Source organism: Lactuca virosa, chromosome 2, assembly GCF_052849685.1.
Source record: "Lactuca virosa cultivar CGN04683 chromosome 2, Lactuca_virosa_CGN04683_v6, whole genome shotgun sequence".
Classification (NCBI taxonomy): domain Eukaryota; kingdom Viridiplantae; phylum Streptophyta; class Magnoliopsida; order Asterales; family Asteraceae; genus Lactuca; species Lactuca virosa.
This window is the reverse complement of record NC_136427.1, coordinates 202,283,619-202,300,584: the sequence shown is the minus strand read 5'-3', so window position 1 is coordinate 202,300,584 and position 16,966 is coordinate 202,283,619. Positions and strand designations below refer to the sequence as shown.

At 36.1% G+C, this 16,966-nt stretch overlaps 2 protein-coding genes across 2 annotated transcripts; one reads left to right on the top strand and one right to left on the bottom strand.

The window, feature by feature from the left end:
* Window positions 1-225: 225 nt before the first annotated feature.
* Window positions 226-1,814, top strand: LOC145160027 (Pmr5/Cas1p GDSL/SGNH-like acyl-esterase family protein). The gene has a single exon (XM_079079087.1). The coding sequence runs from the start codon at window positions 601-603 to the stop codon at window positions 1,615-1,617; it is 1,017 nt and encodes a 338-aa protein (XP_078935213.1). The 5' UTR covers window positions 226-600; the 3' UTR covers window positions 1,618-1,814.
* Window positions 1,815-2,408: 594 nt separating this feature from the next.
* Window positions 2,409-3,792, bottom strand: LOC145160026 (expansin-A13-like). The gene is made up of 2 exons (XM_079079086.1): window positions 3,092-3,792; window positions 2,409-2,989 (listed from the first exon to the last, which is right to left on the bottom strand). Exons 1-2 carry the CDS (start codon window positions 3,541-3,543, stop codon window positions 2,686-2,688), a joined length of 756 nt encoding a protein of 251 aa, XP_078935212.1. The 5' UTR covers window positions 3,544-3,792; the 3' UTR covers window positions 2,409-2,685.
* Between the last annotated feature and the right edge of the window lie 13,174 nt (window positions 3,793-16,966).

Here is a 16,966-nt window from a genome sequence, read left to right as displayed (position 1 = left end):
GTCATCTTTATTGGATTAAATTTGAATTTAATTTGAAGTATTCGGATTGAATTTTTAATTTCAAAATCAAATTGTATTCATTTACTAAATCCATCAAACGAACATTCAAACGACCTACTTAGTAAATGGAGATGCATTTAGATCCGAATCTTTGTAATTAAATGATGAGATTAGAGATTAATTTTAGAACAAATACGTGATTGTTTTTAGTACAGAAATGGTAATTTTAGAAAAGTGGAGGTTGAATCATAGTCGGTGATCGCTTATGTAATTCACACCGAGAGAGACGGCTAAAATACCATCGCCAAGAATAAACTCGCCGTCTCAGAAACAACTCGCACTCACCCATCTTTCTTTCAGTAGCTTCATCTTCTGTTACACCATAGCAATCACATCTTTCCCTTCATTCACAATCCAATCTCCTCACTCCACCAACTATAACCCTAACCCACAAAAAACCCCATCATAATCCAACCACAACAAAACTCCCCAGATGCGCCAAGAACACCCAAGATCAAATCATTTATGCCCTTTTGAATTCAAGAAAAAAGATCGAAATCAAAATCGTACTGAAGCTTTATCAGAACCCAGGTAGAGAAAATGTTTTTTGGGGCCGTCCAATTGGGAATAATGGCGGCCTGTGTAGTTTTATTTGTGCCAATGGCTATGGCGGGATGGCATCTTAGTCGTAATAAAGTTCTCTTCTTCAGCGGTGCTCTTTTCATCAGTCTCGCTGTATGTATTCACCTCATTCCTTATTTCCCTTCTGTTTTCCCCTCTTCTCCGACTGTTCTGTTACAACAAGATCCCACTCCTTGCATTTCTTTAATAAACGAGGTTAATTTCCACTCCAATTTTGATGGGTTTTCATGGGATTTCGAAAACAACTCTCGATCTTTCGATTGCGATTTCCAGAAATTGAGTCGGATCGATGTCTCGGACCTGCTAAACGGTTCATGGATCGTTGTCGCAGGCGATTCACAGGCGCGATTGTTTGTGGTTTCGTTATTAGATTTGGTTTTGAGTTTAGATGAAATGGAATCGATTCAGGCGGATTTGTTTAAAAGACATAGTAATTATCATATCGTGGTTGAAGAAATTGGGATGAAATTGGACTTCATTTGGGCACCTTACGCTACTAATCTCACTCATGTCATTACAGATTTCAAAAGAAACAATACTTACCCAGATGTGTTAGTGATGGGTTCAGGATTATGGCATATGTTACACTTCACAAATTATTCCGATTACGGAGTTTCATTACGTTATCTAAGGGAATCATTGATTCCGTTCCTTCCAGTGGGATCTGATTCTACTCGGGGATTCCATTTGTTTTGGCTAGGCATGCCAACTTTGATTAACAGAATGCTGAATACAGAAGAGAAAAGGGTAAAGATGACTAGTGAGATGTGCAATTTATATGATCAAGAACTTTATAAAAGCAAGATCTTGCGTAAAGATGGTGGTGTGTTTTTGATGCTAGATGTTGAGAATTTAAGCAAAAAATGTGGGGTTGATTGTTCGTTAGATGGGATGCATTATAATGGAGTTGTTTATGAAGCTTGTGTTCATGTTATGCTCAATGCATTGCTTATTGAGTCTCATCAAAAGCTATGAGATTCACGATTCATGATTCATGTTTTTTGAAACTAAATAGGGTTTCATTTTTTTTTTTTTTTTTGTAACACGAATCAATGTCATGGAATTTTTAGAAGGGTATAGAGTTTTATTCTTTTTTCGTTTTGGTAACAATCGATGGTATAGGTTCATACCATTTGTATTATTCAGTAGAAAACATCTCAGATTTGCAAGTATGGAGTTTCGTTCTTCATTTGTATAACAAATTCCTTTTAGTTTATTATTGGATTTCTGTTATTTAACTCATAGAAATTGTTATGTTATTATTATCATGGAAGATGGAATCTTGTTTCCGGTTTCGGAATCAGGAATTCCAATGTTGGTAGCAAGGTGATTCTTGATGCTCAAGTGTTGGTTGTTTTTTTTTTTGTACATGGTCTACAAATCATTGATTTAAGTTGCTTTTGATCCACAAGATTTAGTTGTTTTGTCATATTGCTAAAAGTCATTTTGAGCAATTTTGTTAATATCCAAAAACTCTCATTTCTAGTCACATGTTTTCAAAGTACTTCATGATATGTAAAGTTAATTGTAAGAAATAACAAGGTATTTTCATTAATTTGTTTATTATGACATTCTACTTTAATTTCTTCCTACTACGACATATCATACTTCAAAAAAATATGTCCAAATAAGCTAATTAAACAGTTTTCTTGTTTTTTGTTATGATAAGAGAAAAAAATGAAAATACAATTTTATAATTGGTTGATTTTCAATTTAATGCCTTAATAAGACAAAATATAATAAACAAACATTTGAATCGATTAACATAACTTATCAAACATGCTACTCTTTAAAAAGTAAACCAAGTTCTTTTTCTACTTCCTACCTGAAATTGATACAAAAAACAGTAAACATAACAAAACAAAACAAAACCAAACACAAGTACTATTTAGATCTCCCTTCAATTCTATATTTTTAGAACTGATCTTGTCAATAATAATATTTCTTAAATCTAAAGATGATTTTATACAACTAAAAACCAGGCTCTATAAAAGGGAATGTCCCATTAAAAAACTATCAAGATTGAAGATTCAAGATTCAAGATTAGAATTGTTTGCCCTCAAAACTCTGACCAAAATTCCATTCTTTTGGAGCAACATTGTAAGAAGTAACAGTTAACCCATCACTACTAGTGACCTCGAAAGAAAGTGGTTGATTTTTCATGTCTGCATTTATATGCCAATTTTGTCCCCAATTTCTGTTCATCGGAAGCCACCCAGTTCGTGAACCCTTAATCTTCACCGCAGCTAAGTCTCCGGCACCGGCAACATTGCTGATCAACACCGATAAGAAGATTCCAGCTCCATCAATCGTAAACCTAATTCCTCCTTCCTTTCTGCACTTGATCCTGCAACAATGATATGCATCAAACCCTAATTTCACCTTTTCGTTATTCAAACTTTGAGGGGAAAGGAAGGAAGTATCAGAGAGATGAACAATTGAACACTACCTGCGATACTGAATTGGCATGTTAGAAGCTTTCCAAATCGCAATCTTCTCAAAAATCTCAATCGGTAAAACAAAATGGGGATTCGGAGGGTTACACTTGCCACCGCCGTCTGCCGGAAACCCGTAATTCGGAGCACAGAAATTAGTCGCTGTCACGATAATAGAAGTCCCCGGAATACACCATTGGAGATCCTCTACACACCTGACTTCGAAACAAGCGCCACAGATCTGTCCTTTCTGGAACAGCACAGTACTGAGCCCCGCCGTCGCCTTCCCATACCCTGCTTTCTCCACGTCGCCGTAACCACACGCGCCGCCGATAGCGTCCCGCGGATCAGCAGGTGCATAGTACGTTGCCCTTGCAGATCTCCACTCTGTAGAAGATGGGTAGGAGGAGGTGGAGTAGGGATAGTGAGCAAAAACTAGAAAAAGCAGTGTGAATAACAACACCATTGTTTAGAGAGATCGAAAACTGTGGAAGGAAGAGAAAGACCAAAAGGGGAAGATATGGCGTGTTGTATGTAGTCGCATTGTTGGAAGTAGAGTGCTTTGCAGGTTTAGTGGGCAGCTTTATTCCGCCATGTCCACGATAAACATGAGATACTTGCAAAAGGAAAAGTACACGTCTCTTGGGTCGACAACATTCCTGCATAAAAACATGGACCATTGATAGATTAGATATATCTTATATGAAGCTTATTTGATTTTGATGGATACATTATAGATAGTGGATTTTGTTGGTAGAAGAAATAGTTGTTAGGAGACAAAATATATATTTTGATTAAGGATCACTCAAAGTTTAGTAATTGTGTCACATTCATATGTTGTCTTATAATGGAAAAAAGTTTCAATGGGTGGTATAGATTCATTTATAGGCTATATTAATAAACTTGTGACACAATACTTTATTTTATTTATTTGTTTATTTATTTTTATTTTTGGTTTTTGGTTTGTTTGTTTTTTGGTCATATGTCATGTTGAAATTTGAATGTCTAAAGACAAGTTATTTTTGCCATGTTTATTTTCAAGTTTGGTGGAAAAAGGTTTATTTTCTACATTAAAAAAACAGAGTATTATAATAAAAAATAGATAAAATAAATGACGTTAAGAAAAAAGTTATAAGGTTACGATTAGTGGTTATAAAATAATGGAAAAATGACGGGATTGATGCAGAAAAGTTCTATTATTTTGGGAAATTTTTTAATAAAGTTGAAATGTTTTCTTTTTGAACAGTAATTTTTTTGATTATTTAACATTTTATCCAAATTAACGAAAAAGTTTTTTTTTTATATTTGAACAAGATTATGTGATTTTCTCAAAATAATGAGACTTTCTTGTTAAAAAAAAAACTTTTATGATTTTATCAAAAAATTTCCCAAAATAATGAGACTTTTCCACATAAAACCCAAAAATGACTCATGAGGTAAAGAACTTTTGATTTTGTTCATAATTAGTCTCTTTTTTTTACACTATATATCATTCCATTTTTTGAAACTGTTCACATATTACCTTTACGGTCGAGTGTTGTAGGTTAAAGAGTAATATGTGAACAATTTCAACAAATTTGATGATATATGGTGTACAAAAAAGAAATTGAGTAAATGTAAATAGTTTAACATACATTATAGCTTATATGCAATATATGTGTGATAGAATATATGATGTATTGAAGAACTCATTAAACTTTGTGCTTACTTGTGATATGTATAAATATTTTTCAGATTGTTCCGGTGAGAAGGGCAAGATGTTTTAATGTAATAGATAATTATGTTTCTTTTTAAAAAGATGGTTTTCAGTTTTTTTTTGTAAAATAAATTTTGTTAAAAAATTGGGACGCTACAACTTGAGAAGTTACAACCATATAATTATAAGAAAAAAACATACAAATGAAATTAATCAATACATTCTTATTTTTGTAATCTAACCATGTACTTCAAATATGTCATTGACTTTTACTTCTCATTTGGAAAATCCACACAAACTTAGTTATTTCAATATGGTTAAAACTCCCTAATTCGAATGATAAAACTGTTAGACAAAATTACAAAAATGGTCTCTGTGGTTTACCAAAAGTCACAAAGTCAGTCCGTGTGGTTTGCAAAACTTGTAAAGTTGGCCCTTTTTACTAACACCGTTAGTAAAACGTCGTTAGGGACTGAATCTGTAATGGTATTTTCGTCTTTTCAAGTATAAAGGGACTGAATTCGTGACATTTGATAAACCACAGAGATCATTTTTTAAATTTCTTTGAAAAAGACAATTAAATTGCTAGGGGAGGGATCAAACTCGTGACCTCCACCCTTCTATTATTTTGCCCAGCGATTTTACCACTTGAGCTAAAGGCTCACTTGGTTTTTATCTTCTAAAACTCATTTATATAATAATAAATCGATAAAACATAAACAATAAATAAATTAAAAAAAACATTTTTTTACATAATTTTTTTTAATAAAACAAAATGTATTTTAGCGTATTTTATAGTATTATAAAATACGTTTAGAAAAACGTATTTATTTTTATGTATTTATTTTAGACAAAACTTCAAAAATGGTCCCTGTGATTTTCGAAAATCTGAAGTTTAGTCCCTAATTTATAAAAACCTCACAGATGGTCCCTGTAGTTTCAAAATTTTTAACAAATGGTCATTTTCGCTAACTCCGGTAGCTTTTGGTCGTTAAGTGAAGGACATTTCTGTCATTTCACTACCACAGGGACCATTTATGAAGTTTTGCCTTATTTTAAAAAAAAATAAAAAAAATGTATAATTATTTAATTAAAGGGTCTCTCTCTCTCTCTCTCTCTCTCTCTCTCTCTCTCTCTCTCTCTCTCTCTGGGGAAAACCCAAGCAGAAAACGGAGGCTGCTACCCTATGTTCCAGCCATGTTTCTTTCTTCTTTCTCGATGACAAGCAAGCCAAATAGCCACCGATACTTGCTGTTGTTGTCTCCCTTCTTCTTCTTCATAAATTTTAATCGAGAAAACCTCCATCAGAGGTGGGGTTTTCCGGCAGTCAAGAGGGCAACAACCCCTTTCATTTTCCTTGTGCTTATCGTCGACTTCATAGCAACCCAAACACCCCACCTGTTGTTGTTCTATCTTCGATCTGCCTTGCCCCTTCCCTTCGCGTTTGTTGGATGATCAGAATAGGGCCCAACGCCCTCGTCCCCTTTTTTCACTTCTTTGGACTTGGAGGACTCTTCTTCACCACCAGTCATCCACATCGTCGACATAAAAACCCACAAACTCTGTTGTTTCTTCCTCGAGACCACCTCCCCTTATAGGTCACTACAACATCTCCATCGAGAAAAGTCCCTGAATGATGAAGATCACCATCAACCCACTGTGAATCAGAGTGACCACCATCATTGATGACATTAATCAAGGTATTGAAATCAAAAATCATTTTATGAAATCGATATGTTATAGAGATCGATGACTGTTTTAGAAATCCCGCATTTGATTTAGATTTCTATTTCATAAACAAGTGGTCAATTCCTCCTGTTTGGCTTTGTATTTTGACTTTGGTTTTGATTTTAGAATCGATGGTTGCTTTGGATTTGGGTTTGGTGGATTTGAAGACGAGGCTATGGTGGATGTTGAAGACGAGGTTGGCCCTTTTGGCTGTCGGAGACGATGATGATGAAGATAGGGATGTGAATAAAGAAAAGGAAAAACGAATCTCATATATGTGACAGTAATACTGACGATTCTTTCTTTTTTTGAGAATTAAAGTTTTTGTTTTTAACTAATATGTTAAGAGGAGAAAGAGATTAAGGAAAGAAAAGGGTGTACACTGTTGGGGTTCCTTTTTTCTACATTTTAATGGTGGTCTGGCTTTTCTACATTTCAATGTGAGGACGAGAACAAAATGAAGATGTGAGAGAGGGGGGGGACCCTTTAATATTAAATAATTATATATTTTTTTATTTTTTTAAATAAGGCAAAACTTCATAAATGGTCAATGTGGTAGTGAAATGACAGAAATGTCCTTCACTTACGGCCAAAAGCTAACGGAGTTAGCGAAAAAGACCACTTGTTAAAAGTTTTGAAACCACAAGGACCATCTGTGAGGTTTTTATAAATTAGGGACTAAACTTCAGATTTTTGAAAACCACAGAGACCATTTTTGAAGTTTTGTGTTTTATTTTACATAAAATGTTTTTTTAATAAAACATAAACAATAAATAAATTACAAAAAACATTTTTTTACATAATTTTTTTTAAATAAAATAAAACGTGTCTTCCGTATTATAAAAAAAATAAGTAAATTACAAAAACCATTTTAAATAAAACAAAATGTATTTTTTTTAAAACTCATATAGACAATAATAAAATCGATAAAACATAAACAATAAATAAAACGTATTTTTATGTATTTATTTTACGTAAAATATGTTGTTTTATGTATTTCTAAAAATCTTTTTTCGGTTATATGTATTTAAAAACACTTATAAAACCTATTCGATTATATGTCTTATTTAAAATACGTATTTCAACTTAACCGCTAGTTCTAAATCGTATGGTTAAAATGACGATGAAAAGAAATAAAGATATATTTTTTTAAAATAACAATAATTAACACTACTTGTGACATAAAAAAAATATTAATTGTTTAAATACATATAACAAAATTGTTGTTAAGTTTTTTTTTTAACCGAAAAACGGTTTTTAGAAAACTGATTGGGCCAAAAAAAACCAATTCGGCCGATTTTGCCTTTCATTACAACGTAATAACATTTTATACGAAAACATATTTTTTAAAGACATAAAAAACATTTTATGTAAAATAAATACATAAAAATAAATATGTAAAAAATGTTTTATTAAAAAAACATTTTATGTAAAATAAATACATAAAAATAAATACTTTTTCTAAACGTATTTTTTTATAATACGCTAAAATACATTTTATTTTATTAAAAGAATTATGTAAAAAAATGTTTTTTTTAATTTATTTATTGTTTATGATTTATCGATTTATTATTATATAAATGAGTTTTAGAAGGTAAAAACCAAGTGAGCCTTTAGCTTAAGTGGTTAAATCGTTGAGCAAAATAGAAGGGTGGAAGTCACGAGTTCGATCCCTCCCCATAGCAATTTAATTGTCTTTTTCAAAGTAATTTCAAAAATGGTCCCTGTGGTTTATCAAATGTCACGAATTCAGTCCTTTTACACTTGAAAAGACGAAAATACACTTACAGATTCATTCCCTAACGGCGTTTTACTAACGGTGTTAGTAAAAAGGGCCAACTTTGCAAGTTTTGTAAACCACAAGGACCATTTGCATCAAAATAATTAGCAGGGACTGACTTTGTGAATTTTGGTAAACCATAGGGACCATTTTTGTAATTTTATCAAACTATTATTAGTTTTTACAACTTAATCCAAGATGATATTTTGAGAAAACGTTGTGCGTTTCTCAATCATATAATTCCAAATTTAAAATATTCTATTTTCATTAAAACCACATGGAGTTGTGTCACCGATTTCTCATATTGTAACATCCTAAAAAACCATCATAAATTTTTTCATTTTTATAAAACATTTCCACAAAAAAACATAAGATAATAAACCCTTGTTTTCAAATCAAATCCCTACATTCAAAGTATCAAATAATCTCTCAAAACATAAATCGGCAGGAGTATATGTACGATCATGTTTTCGTCTTGCTTCGATCATCTGAAGTACCTAAAAAGCATTGAACTCCACAACTGTAAACCAAAGCTTATTGAGTTCCCCCAAAATATCCCACACGACAATACATATATAATGCATGCACACCGGGCCCACATTATAACACTGGATTGTCCCTCGGCCCACAATCATCAGACTGATTGCCCCCGGGCCCACACCTTAGACTGGACTGCCCCCAACCCACAACACATGGTTGGATTGCCTCGAGTTTGTTGACCTATAGCACAAAGTCGTACCGCCTCAACCCAACAACATTATGTCCACATATGCAAACAGATAATAAATAACCATCAAATACAAGTAATCATATAGATATACCAATCTAACATATCACTACAGTATAACAACATCCTATACACAAAGACACATATTGTAGTACACAATATAGTGAGAAAACTCACCACACAGTCTAGTAGAACAACACCGACCATAGATCCAAAAACCAGCACTACATGTCACCTATACAGCAAACAAGGACCACATCTCAAACTACATCCCAAAACCCTAAATTTAACCTAAAGTCAAACTTGGTCAAAAAACCAATGGTTAATGGTCAAAAGTCAACTAAGATGGTTGCCATGTCGTGACCAATCTTTGTCACGTCGTGGCAGCATCACAACAAAAAGGTCGTGAAACTGCATAATGTCACGACGTGGAGGCCAAATCTCCACGTCGTAGGAATCGCTCAGACCAGCTTATTGCATTAAGCTCTTAATCCCTCAAGTCATTCATTCATACTTTCCAGAAGATATTCTTACACCCAAAATATCATAAAAATCGTTGCTTTATAGACATTAATGTCCAATGCATGCATTGAACTCAAACTAGGTTAAAATGGTGTAAAATGGGGTTCAAATCTCATAAAAGTTACCAAAACTCAATAACCCTCTACAACACCAAACCCCAAAATGACCTCGAGGATTGATAAAGTTGCTAACTTTATGAGATGCATTCATCCAAACTTTCCCAATCATAAAAATACTAGCATGGAAGCCTAAATCTAGAAGTTCAATGTATAAAGGTTGAGCTTGGGCACTTACAATGGTCCAGAACAAGTGAACAAAGATGATGATGAGAGTTTCTTGCTGAATCAATGCCCATGGATCACCTTCTTCTTATTCAAAACACGAAAAATCACCACAAAACTCAAGAACTTCAACAATGGAGGCTAGGGTTTTAAGGATGGAGGAAGGGAGGCGATGGAGGCTGAGGGTGTGCAAACCCTAGCTATCACATCCTTAAATAGGGGCGCAAACCCCGTAAATTAGGGTTTGTCCTTAAATGGTTGCCACGTTGTGGCACCCACTTAATCTTCGCGCACCTTCTGGCCATGGCCATGTCGTGGGATCTCATTCACCACGTCATAGCTACCAAATCTAAAAACTTGAATAATAAAACTTTTTAAAAGAAACGTACCCGAAGCTTGGTGTTACACATATTCTTTAGATCCATATGCTTTCATTTTCCTCTTGAAAATCCGTTTATAGCCTAGTGGTTTGCATGCTGGAGGTAAGTCCACTATTGCAAGATATAATCAATTAACTTTTAATTGCCTTTTCTCATTGAGGTCCTTCAGAAGAAATGACCATCTCTTTGAAAGTTTGAGGTTTTCTTTCAACCATATAAATCTAAACGTCATATCCAAATGATTTCTTGACTGACGCCCTTTAACTTCATCAATGTTCTATTTCTTCATCCATTCCTTCTTCATGAGAAGATTCTTTGTCAACCAACTTTTTTTTCCTTCTACCACCCATATTGGGTGAACTAAAAACGATTAAATTCCTTTATTTATTTATTTATTTATTCCAACACCCTCGTTTTAATTTCTCAGTCATCTTAAATCTGTTTTGGTTGCGTGATATACCAAAACTACCATATCACAGAGGAGAACCTAATATTTTGGTTTGGTTTTTATATTTTCTAAAACCGAAACCAAACCCAATATTTTGGTTTTTAAAAAACTCAAACTTAAACAGTCGGTTTCTATTTGAGTTTCTTTTGCTCCCCCCACTTCCGGCTGCCCACCTCTATTGTTTGTGTTCTATCCCCAGGGTCAGCTTAAGTGCTTACCAAACTAAGCAAGGGCTTAGGGCCCCCAATTCTAAAGGGCCCCTGATTTTAAATCTTCTTCATTAATTCTTCTCTAGAAAAAGTCTCGATCATTCCATAGTTACGCACGCCTGAGGGAAGTGACGATTCAATTTCCAAAAACACGTTGAAAAAACACAACATTTTGTTGATTAATCAGTTCTAGTCTTCTTCTAAGTTCTAATCTTCTTCCTTCTTGGATCAACGACTTCTCCTCCTGTCCCTACTCCTCCAATCTCTATTTTTGAATCTAGTCTGAAAGTGAAATGCATAAACATAACATCCCTCTATGTTCTTCCTTTTGTTCTCTATTCTCTGATTCAGTGATTGTGATTCTCCACTGTTAGGGGTGTCAAGAGGATAAGACCTCAACTGATGAGGAACTAAAAGTTTGAAACGGTATGTGTTTCAGTGATTCCAGTTTCCATTATCAGATTATCTGATTAATGATTATCTTCGACTTCTAGTTCATGTTTTGAGTTTTCATGTTTTCCAATTTCCATTATCTATACTAACAGATGCTATATAATTTTGTTAACAATTCATATCTTTTTAACCTAACATTATAATGATTTTTATGAGTTTGAATTGTGGCATTAGTTTATCTATATGCTTTTATGGTATAAAGTTTAACTAGGTAATCAAAAGCTTCTAAAAGTCTATAAGTGATATTGATTATAAGTTAAAATCATAACTCAGTCTTTTGAACAATCAATAGGGACAGTGGATAAGTAACAAGGATACATCATCTTGATCATTATAATGGAATCCTAAGCAACCGTGGGTCAATTATCCCCACATAATCATTTTTTTTCTTATTACCAATTCGATTATCTACATCCAAATTTAACCGGATGCCTTTTGAACTTGTGTACTAATTAGAAGATAGATAACAATTAGTATGTGGAGTTATAGCTACTTATTGTGAGCTTTACTAGTTGTACAATCAATAGGGACATTGAATAAGTAACAAAGATACATCATCTTGATTATTATAATGGAATCTTAAGCAATTGTGGGTCAATTATCCTCACATAATCATTTTTTTCTTACTACCAATTCTATTATGATGCAATTCACTGACGCAAATATTAGTTGTACATTAACTTGTATATTAAATGTCTTTTTCTGACTTACAACTTTTACATGTTTGTTATATAGGGACGGCTCAAGTTTTTGGAACAAATTTGTTAATAGAAATTGATTATTTCTCATTTATTCTTGATTGTCCTTTGTTGCAATTCTTTATTTCTTTGTATAGCAAATTGTAAACCTTTTTATTATATATATTGTTCAGATGCCCACGTTTTGGGACAGGGGTTTTTCAATTACCTACTTACACATGGTATCAGCCGGTTCCCTGTGACCTTTCTTTTTCACCTCTTACGCTTCCTTTTTCCCCTGAAATCTCTTTCTTCTTCTCTTTTCTTTTCCGGCGACTATGTCTTCCTCCTCCACAGATCATACCCTCCCCATGAATACCCTCCTTCATATGATCACCATCAAGTTATCTCCATCAAACTACCTTCTGTGGAAAAATCAGATGCTACCCCTGTTTACTTATCAGAACCTTCTTCCTCACATTGACGGTTCTGCAGTCGCTCCCTCTACTAAAGTTCTAACTGATGGCAAGTCCAGCCCTAATCCTCTCTATACCACTTGGACAATTGATGATCAACGAGCTGTCATTATCCTTCATGCCTCCCTCTCTGAGGAGGCCTTTGCTGAGATTGTTGGCCTTCCGTCTGCTCGCCTCATCTGGCTAGCGCTTGAGACTGCATACAACAACTCTTTTGTTGAAAGGATCCAGAACTTGCGTGACCAACTTCGTCAATCGGTAAAAGGTGCGTCTACTGTTGCTGAATTTGCCGGTAAATTTAAGGGCTTTTGTGATCAATTGGCGGCCATAGGACATCCCGTTGATGACTCGGACAAGTTACATTGGTTCTTGTGCGGGTTAGGGCCCTCGTTTGAAACTTTTTCAACTGCTGTGAGAACCACTCGACCGACACCTTCCTTTCGTGACCTCTTGGCTCAAGCCGAGAGTCACGAGTTGTTCTTGAAATCACTGCATGGTTCCACCCACACCGCTGCTGCTTTCTCTGTGGCTCGCCCCTCCACTGCCCCCTCAAATAAATCTCGCCCCAGCTTCCGGCCTTCTTGTGGCGGTTCTAATGGTGGTCGGGGACGTGGTAGGCGACCTCGCCACTGTCAACTATGTCGTACTAATGGTCACTATGCCAATGTTTGCCCTCAATTTTCAAGTTTTGCTGCTAAACCTCGTACACCCGGTATCGATATTGCAAATGCTTTTCATGCTCAATGCCCTGTTGCTCCTTCACACCCGGATTGGTATGTTGATTCTGGGGCTACCGACCATATGACATCATCCTCGGATACGGTCACTCCGGGTACTACACAACCGTCTCCTGCCAATGTCATTTTTGGGAATGGTAATTCGCTTCCTGTTTCCCATATTGGTCATACTTTAGTTCATAATTAATTTCGTTTGAATGATTTATTGGTTGTCCCACACCTCACAAAAAACTTACTTTCTGTTAGTAAATTGACAGCTGATAATCATTTGGATGTGTTATTTTCCCATCCCAATTTCTATATTCAGGACCGCTCCACGAGACAAGTCCTAGCCCAAGGCCGATGTGAAAGCGGGTTATATGTGCTCCATTCCTGTCCTCAAGCCCTTGTTGCTGCTTCATCCTTAAAGGCTTCCTTTGAGTTATGGCATTTGTGGTTGGGTCATGTGGCTCTTGATATTATTTTGCTTTTGAATAAAATGGGGAGGTTATCTGTCACTTCTTTACTACCTAAACCTCTTTTGTGTTCGCCTTGTCAAATGTCTAAGGCACAACGATTATCTTTTGACGTTAATGAAAAACGGGCTTTATACCCACTTGACTTGGTTCATTGTGATTTATGGGGGCCATCCCCGGTTTTGTCTGTTGATGGCTATCGATATTATGCTTTGTTTGTGGATGATTATTCCCGTTTTGGTTGGTTATATCCATTGAAAGCGAAATCTGAATTCCATGTTATCTTCTCAAAATTCATGAAATTTGTACAAACACAATTCTCAAGAAAAATCAAAATTTTTCAAAGTGACGGGGGCACCAAGTTTGTCAATCATTATGTTCGTCGCCTACTTGACGAAAATGGCACGCTCCACCGCTTATCATGTCCATACACCCCTCAACAAAACGGTCGGGTTGAGCGGAAGCATCGACATGTTGTTGAAACAGGATTGGCTATGCTTTTTAATGGTCATGTTCCGCCAGCTTATTGGGTTGATGCTTTTAGCTCAGCTATTTATATTATTAACCGGCTTCCCACTCCGGTATTAGATGGCAAATCTCCTTTTGAAGTTCTTTTTTCTAGACAACCGACGTATGGAAATTTTCGTACCTTTGCATGTCGTGTGTTTCCATATCTTCGGGACTATGCCGCTGACAAACTCACTCCTCGCAGCATACCGTATGTCTTTATGGGATTCTCATCACAATATAAAGGCTATCGGTGTCTAGATCTGACTACGTCTCGTATGTATATTACCCATCATGCTCGTTTTGACGAGTCCACGTATCCATTGGTGGCACAACCTCCATAACTGATTTCCACAACTTACCTTTGGGCTCCTTCATAACTGATTTCCCATTGATTTCACCCAACACGGCTCCCCCAGTTGTCTCGAAATCAGTACCCCCTTCACCTTCCCTTGGATGCGGCTACTGCAATGATGATATGCCTCCACCTAATGAACCAACTTCACCAACACCTCTGCCCACTAATGAACCCACTTCACCGACCTCACAAAGCACTCCGTTGCCTTCTGATGGGCCGTCTTCCCTAATCCCCATGGCTGCTCGTGTTCCACCCCTTGCTCCATCTCACCCAATGACTACACGTGCAAAAGCAGGTATCTTCAAGCCTAAACATAGGGCTGATTTGGCTTTTACTAATATCACCCCCTTCTATACGGCGTTGTTTGCGGCCTCTGATCCTAAAGGTTTCAAGACGGCTGCTAAATCCGTTCATTGGATGGAGGCAATGCGACAAGAGATTAATGCTCTTCATAATAATCACACTTGGATACTCATTCCTCGCCCCACCATTCACAATGTCGTTGGTTCCAAATGGTTGTATCGTACAAAGTATTTATCTGATGGATCAATTGACCGACACAAAGCACGTCTCGTTGCTCAAGGGTTCAGTCAAACATATGGGCTTGATTACTCTCACACGTTTAGTCCTGTGGTCAAAGCCGCTACTGTTCGCATAGTTCTTTCTCTGGCTGTCATTCATCATTGGAAGTTGCATCAACTTGATGTTAATAATGCCTTTCTCCATGGTCAGTTAAATGAGCTTGTGTACATGGAACAACCACCGGGATTTGTGGATTCTCGCTTTCCTAATTATGTATGTCGCTTAAATAAAGCTCTATATGGGCTCAAACAAGCTCCCCGTGCTTGGTTCCAACGTCTTAGCAATTTTCTCTTACAAAATGGGTTTCGGTGTAGTCGTTTTGACCCCTCCTTATTCGTCTTCTTACAAGATGATTGCCTCATGTATCTACTTGTGTACGTTGATGATCTCATCCTCACTGGGAATCGTGATTCTGTGCTACGTTCCTTCATCTCTCGTTTACATTCTAAATTTTCCATCAAGGATTTGGGAGATCTAAATTACTTTCTCGGCCTTCAAGTTACTCGCTCAGACGATGAACTTTTCCTCTCCCAATCCAAATATGCAACGGAGATTCTTAAACGAGCTGATCTTTTAGACTCCAAACCAGTTCATACACCTTTAGCAGCGAATGAGTCTTTCACCTCTCTTGGTGACCCATGCCAGGACATTACTAAGTACCGGTCTCTCGTGGGGGCACTTCAGTATTTGACCATCACTCGTCCTGATATCTCATATGCTGTTAATCAAGCCAGTCAGTTCCTGCAGGCTCCTACAGTCCATCATATGAAGCTTGTTAAACGGATCCTTCGATATGTGAAAGGCACTTTGGCGTTTGGTCTTACCTTTTCTCGTCCTACTCATACATCAGTTTTGGGCTACTCGGATGCGGATTGGGCTCGGTGTCTGGAAACTCGTCGGTCCACATATGGATATTCCATCTTTCTTGGGGGAAACTTGGTCTCTTGGAGTGCCAAGAAACAACCTACTATCGCTTGTTCCAGTTGTGAGTCTGAATATTGGGCTATGGCAAACACTGCTGCAGAGATCATTTGGATTACTCACCTCTTACGTGAATTGCATGCCTTACCACCGAATCGGCCTACAATACTTTGTGACAATCGTAGTACACTCTTTCTCACTCAGAATCCTGTCGCTCACAAACGGGAAAAGCATATAGATTTGGACTACCATTTCATTCGGGAATTGGTTGCGTCTGGGCGTCTCCACACTAAGTTTATTCCAACCGAGCCGCAGGTGGCGAATATCTTCACTAAGGGCGTTCCTCGATCGCAATTTGAGTTCTTTCGCTCCAAACTACGTCTTGGTCCACCACCGCCTCGCTTGAGGGGGGATGTTAATAGAAATTGATTATTTCTCATTTATTCTTGATTGTCTTTTGTTGCAATTCTTTATTTCTTTGTATAGCAAATTGTAAACATTTTTATTATATATATTGTTCAGATGTCCACGTATTGGGACATGGGTTTTTCAATTACCTACTTACACAAAATTTCAGTGTTTAGTTTTGAGTTTCCCATTTAACTTAATGTGTCAAGCAGGCTAGAAGTAAGTATTATCTTTAATCCATAATCTATTACTTTCTTGTTTACTTATTGTTTATTTGTAGTTGTTTCTTGGTGATTGTTATTATTAATAAAATTATCAAGTCTGAATAGAAAGGATGAGAGTTTATAATAAGGGACCTCAATTTTTGGTTAGGACCCAAACTGGTTGAGCCGCTCTATCGCCGGATCATATTTTCTGTGGCATTGAAGAACAACCGAACACAAAAATTCGGTGCAAATAACATGAAATATTTTTATAATGTTTTTGTAAATGGTATAACATTAATAGGCGTTATATTCAAGAATTGCAGCATCGACTTCATAAT

What these genes read in the sequence shown, in the direction of transcription:
- LOC145160027 (XM_079079087.1), top strand. Translation starts at nt 601, where the DNA reads ATGTTTTTTGGGGCCGTCCAATTGGGAATAATGGCGGCCTGTGTAGTT.
- LOC145160026 (XM_079079086.1), bottom strand. Translation starts at nt 3,543, where the DNA reads ATGGTGTTGTTATTCACACTGCTTTTTCTAGTTTTTGCTCACTATCCC. An exon ending in ATGCCAATTCAGTATCGCAG is followed by an intron (nt 2,990 to 3,091) that starts GTAGTGTTCAAT and finishes TCATTGTTGCAG; the next exon opens with GATCAAGTGCAGAAAGGAAG.